This window comes from Tupaia chinensis, unplaced genomic scaffold, assembly GCF_000334495.1.
Source record: "Tupaia chinensis unplaced genomic scaffold, TupChi_1.0 Scaffold000489_1, whole genome shotgun sequence".
Taxonomy (NCBI): domain Eukaryota; kingdom Metazoa; phylum Chordata; class Mammalia; order Scandentia; family Tupaiidae; genus Tupaia; species Tupaia belangeri.
In genome coordinates, this window is record NW_006160001.1 from 4542638 (window position 1) to 4548637 (window position 6000).

General features: G+C 37.5%; 1 protein-coding gene across 2 annotated transcripts in view; it reads left to right on the plus strand.

Moving 5' to 3' along the window:
* Window positions 1-4444, plus strand: part of CAPSL (calcyphosine like) — a 29401-nt gene extending 24957 nt beyond the window's left edge. For both annotated transcript variants that reach the window (XM_006156328.2, XM_006156327.2), the window contains exon 5: window positions 4182-4444. In XM_006156328.2, the coding sequence (XP_006156390.1) occupies window positions 4182-4283 (102 nt within the window). In that variant the 3' untranslated portion in view covers window positions 4284-4444. The remainder of the gene's footprint in view (window positions 1-4181) is intronic.
* Window positions 4445-6000: the final 1556 nt, after the last annotated feature.

A 6000-nucleotide genomic window follows, 5' to 3' on the forward strand; every position in this document is an offset into this window, starting at 1 on the left:
CACCTCTGGTCATTCATAATCCAACTGGGGGATATACATGAATAATGCAGATTGCTGGCTGTACCATGGAACCATAAAGTCCAATTGTGTTTTGGGTGGGGTCCAAGGATTTATGTTTTTAATAAATGTGCCAGATGACTCATATGCATTCATATTTAGGAGCTTTAGCTCTAAAAGTTTCAAAAGTCCCTGGCTTTTGATTCCTGAATATGACATGCACATAAACCTCATTGAGCATCATAATGAATCTGGGCAACATTTATTGAGCCCCCCTAACAAACTAAGCATTGTGCTAAGTAAGAGTTTTACAGCTATATCTCAATTAGCAGACATAATAAAAATATTTCTGAGAAATGGTGACTGATTCAAACTTTTGCACATTGAATCATATTTTCAATGCATATGAATCGTTCCTGTAGAAGAACTCCGTGTAAATTCTTTTTATAAAGAGAATAATTAGCACCTAAATTACATTTTACAAATTGAATTATTTTGCAAATTAAGATTTCTTATGGTGAAACATCTACATGGGAAGTCAGTGTACTCAATTATGGCTTAATTGTATTCAAAGAAGATAAAATTTAGAATAATGTAAAAAAAAATTGAGCATGGTCTCTAGCCTAAAACAGTATTTAAACTTGTGAATTTTTAATAATCTAGGCAGAGCTCTCAAGTAGCTATAAACTTTACTGGGGTTTGTAGCAGTCATAGAGTTTGAGCTCATCGGTACTGTACTGATGCTCCACATGCTGCTCTTAGAGCAGCCTGAGCATAATCAGAAGCCTTTGGATGAGCTCTGAAAACAATCAAATAACATGGAAATGAGCCTTCCCCACTCACATTCTTTTCTTTCTTTTTGAATTTTTTGAGCATTCATTTACATATATATATTTACATATTTATATTCAACCATTGTATATCATTACAGCATACCACACGGATTTTCCCGTCATGAACACACTACATATTGGTTCAAAGATATTACCATACACATTATCATCAACAGATAATTTTCCATTTTTGTGTCCCTTAAATGTTTTGCTTCTTTCTTTTTTCCCCTTGATTTCCCCCCCTTACACCCTCCATTTTCACCCTCCTCCTGCACTGTTTCTAGTATTCTAACCTTCAACCTCACCCCAAGAGACTTCTTATTTCTTTAATATCTAGATTTTGAATTTTTATGTGTATATATTGCTTTATAATCACAAATAAATAATTGAAAAATATTTTAGGTATATTACTAATGTATGTAGATAACTTAAACTTGCTTTGGGATTTTCTAATCAGTTTGGAGCTGAGAAAAAGAGACTGTGTTCTGTATTGTGAATCAGATCATTTTATCACCCCCCTCCTAAAGATATAGGTGTACTTCCCCATCCCCTATATATAATATGTGCCCTCTCAAATAAGGGTAGCAGAGTAAAGAGGTCTGCTGGAAGCCAAGGTGTCCATTTTCCTGTTTTTATTCTAATGTCAAATAACAGAATTAAATAGTAATAGTTACTATTACTGAATAGTAACTTACTACCATGAGGAAAACTTTGGGAGATTAGAGAATTTGTGATTCAAGCCACTCCCAGTACCTGTCTGCCTTTCAGATGGGGTTACACCGCACGTGTTTTATTTCCACCTCTGATTCCTTCTTCATTTTTCATTCCGAACCAACTCAGCTCCAGGTCACCCTGCACCATTGGGAGAGCTTGAGATTGAGGGATTGGGTGACAATATTAGTCTCAAACATATCTTGTTGTATCATTGAGGGATTTCTTTCGATAGCAAGTTGGAAAATTTTATTAAATGAGTGGAAATGTTTTCTTTTGCATTCTACATCATTAGAATGTTTAAATGTTTAGAATGTGGCTTAAAGATGATAGGACTGAAATCTTTGTTATACTCTTGACCTTTCCCTTGTGATCTCAAGGTGGCTGCTTAACTTCAGACAGTACAGCTGAGTTTAGGTAGCAGGACAAAGGAAAGGAGGAGGAAGGGATGAGGAAGGGGCAGAGCCTATATCAGAAAAGCAAAGGCTTCCATAGAATTCCATATCAGATTTCTAGCTGTATTTTTTGGGTATAAACAGAGATAAACAATAATAACGATACTAAAAAGGAATTTGTCAGTGTTTTAAAAATTTTCAGTTAATTGAAATAGTCAAGTTAAAGTGCGCAGTTAAAATGGTCATGGTTCTTTGTATAACTTTATCACTTCACTTGCTATCTGGTGTTGAAACTATCCACTTGCTTTTTGACTCCTCTACCAGTCTGTCAGCTCTTTGAAGATTGGGTCTTGATCTTAATCATCTTTGATAGTCTCAAACAGTGACGTCTATAACAATTGACTGAGATGCTTGGATAAAAGAAAAAAAAACCCAGAAAATTTCATAACTACCTGTTCCAGACATTCTAACTCAGTAGAAGTGGGCAGTGCCTGGGAATCTGCTTTTAGGACAAGCATCTCAGGTGATTCTACACAAGTGGTTGTGGACCATGTGGAGACATTGCCCTGATGCCTCACCTATCACCAGAAGTAGAGAAAGAGTATAATAAGTATGTGTGGAACTTAACAATTTAGTGGTGGAATTAGAAAACAGATGGAGAATCCGAAGGAAGAAAAGAAGAAAGAAATCCAAGAAAGGAGGACACTGATGGTCTTCTAATTTTTAACAAAGGCACTACACATAAACAGTTTGTTTGTATTGACAGACCACTGTAAGCCTGGCTCAGGTAGTAGTAGTTCAGTCTAATGCCTTTCTTCCTAATTTCACTGTTCTATGGGGGACTAGGGGTGCTACGAAAGAGAGAGAACTATGGATTCCGTGACATTTTTTTTTGTTCGCTTATAATAGCAAAAAAGGCAAATGGTCACCTCATGATTCTTGGAAGAAGCAGGCATGTTTCCAAAATATTGGTGAGAAATGAATTTGTTATTATAAACTAGGAAGAGGTTTTGAATAATTTATAGATTTCTCTTCTTGTGTGTGTGTGTGTGTTTTTTTTTTTTGAGAAATTTTTTTGCTATAGGGCATGTGTGCTCTCTGGAGAGACAGAAAGAGACACAGAGACAGAAAGTGAGAAATCACCCCCCTCAAGGGGGGATGGCCACACCACATCTTTTTTCTTCCATTCTCCTCTCAGAGTCTTGGGCACGCATGCACATGCACCTGGCGTGTGTTTTAATTTGTTGAGTTTGAAACTCAAACCATAGTCAACTACATGGGTGTTCAGCAACATAACCATTACGCCATCTGCTGGTCCCTCATCTTGTGATGTTTTTAAACCCTCATGAGCACTGAAAGTTGAGGGCTAACAAGAAAACAACAAATTTCCAAAATGACCGTCATTGTTATGTCTATGTCCTCCCATATAAGCAGATTCGTACTTCGGGTTAAGTTAACAGGCCATTGACATTAAACAATAAGACAATTGTTTCCTTGAATCAACTGATCATGTCTGCCCAATATGGTTGAATTAGAGTATACACATCACCTATATTTATTAAAAATAAGACTGATAACAGTTTTTTCTTCTCCCCCCCCCAAAGGTAATATAATATCCTTCCATAGGTGAACACATTAGTTATTATTTCCAGGAGAAAGTCGTAGGCTGAGAATGGAGAGAGAACTTGGAGTATGTGGTGTATGAGGAGGCAGGTAGAATAGGAGATATTTTCACTTATTCTGAGCTTTGAATAAGTAATTCATATCTTAGATATGCCTGCAATCTAGGAGTGTTTAACTTGAAATCTGTTTCTTTATCCACAGGCTAGAACTCCATTTTTTTAAAAAAGTTAAAGTATTGCTTATCCTGACACAAGGAAATGATGTTTCTGACAGAAAGACAGTATTAATAACTACGGTTAAAGAACACTTGTTTCTTATTCTGTGTTTCAGGCTCACTTCTCTGAATTGGTGGGCTCCTGCTCTTAAAAATGACTACCTGCACCTCACTTTCCATTTAGGTTGGTTTGGACATATTAAAAAGTTGCTTCCTCTTTCCCCCTGTACCACTGTACCACTGTCCTCAATTCCACTGTTTCTTGAGCTTTAGATCTATTCCTCAGCCTTGATCATGCACACAAAAACCTCCTTGCTCCTTTTCCCTCCGTTTACAGGTAGAGAAGATGGGCCTCCATGGAGAGCAAGAAGCAAAGTTTTGTTTTTGTTTCTAACTTTTCCACTGCAGGTAACCCCTGAGGAGTTTATGAACTACTATGCTGGCGTGAGTGCGTCCATTGACACCGATGTGTACTTCATCGTCATGATGAGAACTGCCTGGAAGCTCTAAATGTGTGACCTGGAAACCAGGCCTTGGGAACCGCCACATGGCTCCAAATGATTACATTTCAAAAACCAGGATCATGCTTGATTTAATGTTCACTTCATGTCCACACCTTGCATTTTATGGGGTAAAGGAAGGGGCAGAAATAAAGACACCAAAGTTGTTAACTCTGAGCTTACCTTCTCTGAGGCTGTCTCCTTTGCTCCAAAATAAGGATTAATCAAATGACTTCTATAAAGTTCCTAGTACTATGTAAGAGTCTAATCAACTTTCGGTTTCCTCCCTGATCATTAATGAAAATTGGAATAATTTAATTGTAACCCTCTCCCATTTAGTTAAAATCTTTCTCCACCTCCTGATAGATTTTCCAGTTTTAAGTGAGAGAATTTATCTATTTATGAGTAATTTTAAATCTTTGAATGCTTCAATCCCAATGTAGAGACCAGAGAGAGAGCACATGTTAGCCCAATTTCTACAACTGAATCTTGAGTTTCACTGCCCAGGGTTTAGGGAAACTGTGATTTGACAATTAGATTTAAAATGACTTTCTTGTCGTTTTAAAGACTGGTGTGAAAATGGAAGCCATTTTGTTGAGCAAGATCCATAATCAGGTAAAGTAGTCCTGTGGTTGAAGTTTTGAGGGTAGGGAGTGCTCTAAGCTTTTACATGGGACACCCCTGTGGGTGGGCAGATCATACCAGTAAACTTCACCTGGTAGAACATTTCTCTCTCCTTCCCAGATGTCTGCCAATCATGTTGAGGTTCTCACTAGCACAAAGAAGTTGGTTTGCATAGACTGGGATCTAGCTATACCTCAAAGCAGATTCTCCATCTTGACACTTCTGGAGCAAAGCCTCTCCCTCCCAGCAACTAAGATTTGGTTTCAGATCATTGATGTCTGGGAATCTCTCCATGAAAGGCAACTTGAAAGCAGAAGCAGCTCCAACTACTGACAAAAAGAGACATTGAAGCTACAGCACGCCTTCTGCGTTTTCTGTTTGTGGGGCCAGATATAGACATGATGACTAGCCTCTGGCATGGTTGTTGGAGGCAGTGATCATCCTGCTTTGATGCTCAGGGAAAGTTTCTCTTTTTCTCTAGTTTGGGACATAGATTGGGTTAATAGTCCCTTTTAGATCTAAATTATTTCAGTGGCTCTGGATTAAGGGTCTGAACATACTTGCCATGTTTTATACCATTATACTTGTTTACTTTTTATTTTCACAAACTTAAAAATTGATAGCAGGATATTCACTAATGTAAAAATTATGAAAAGAGATGCTGTCAGATGAAAATTACAGTAGTATTAAACTAGAGCATCTTACTTTGTTTCCTGTTGTGCTCAACTCTCATTTGAAGGGTCTCAAGGGACCCTTCTCTTGAGGATGGGCACATGTCCATAACACAGGAAGGTAGTTTTTGTGTTTTTTTTTTTTATTTCTAGATTATACAAGTCTGGTTTTCCATCAGATTTGTTATCTAGGTTTATATGGAAGTATAACCTAGATAACAAAGATATCAAATTTATAAAGAAATATGTAGAAATTATATAGAAAGCCAGAACTTGTTGTGAAAAGATGTACAGAAAAATTATCCATATTTTTTGCAGCCTGCATCTCTGTAGATGTGGCTAAAGAGAGGGCCCCTGTTTCCTGGGCATGGTGGGTTTCAAGCCTTCTGCTCTAGATAGATTCATGTCTTTGATTCTGGGTATGACTCACGC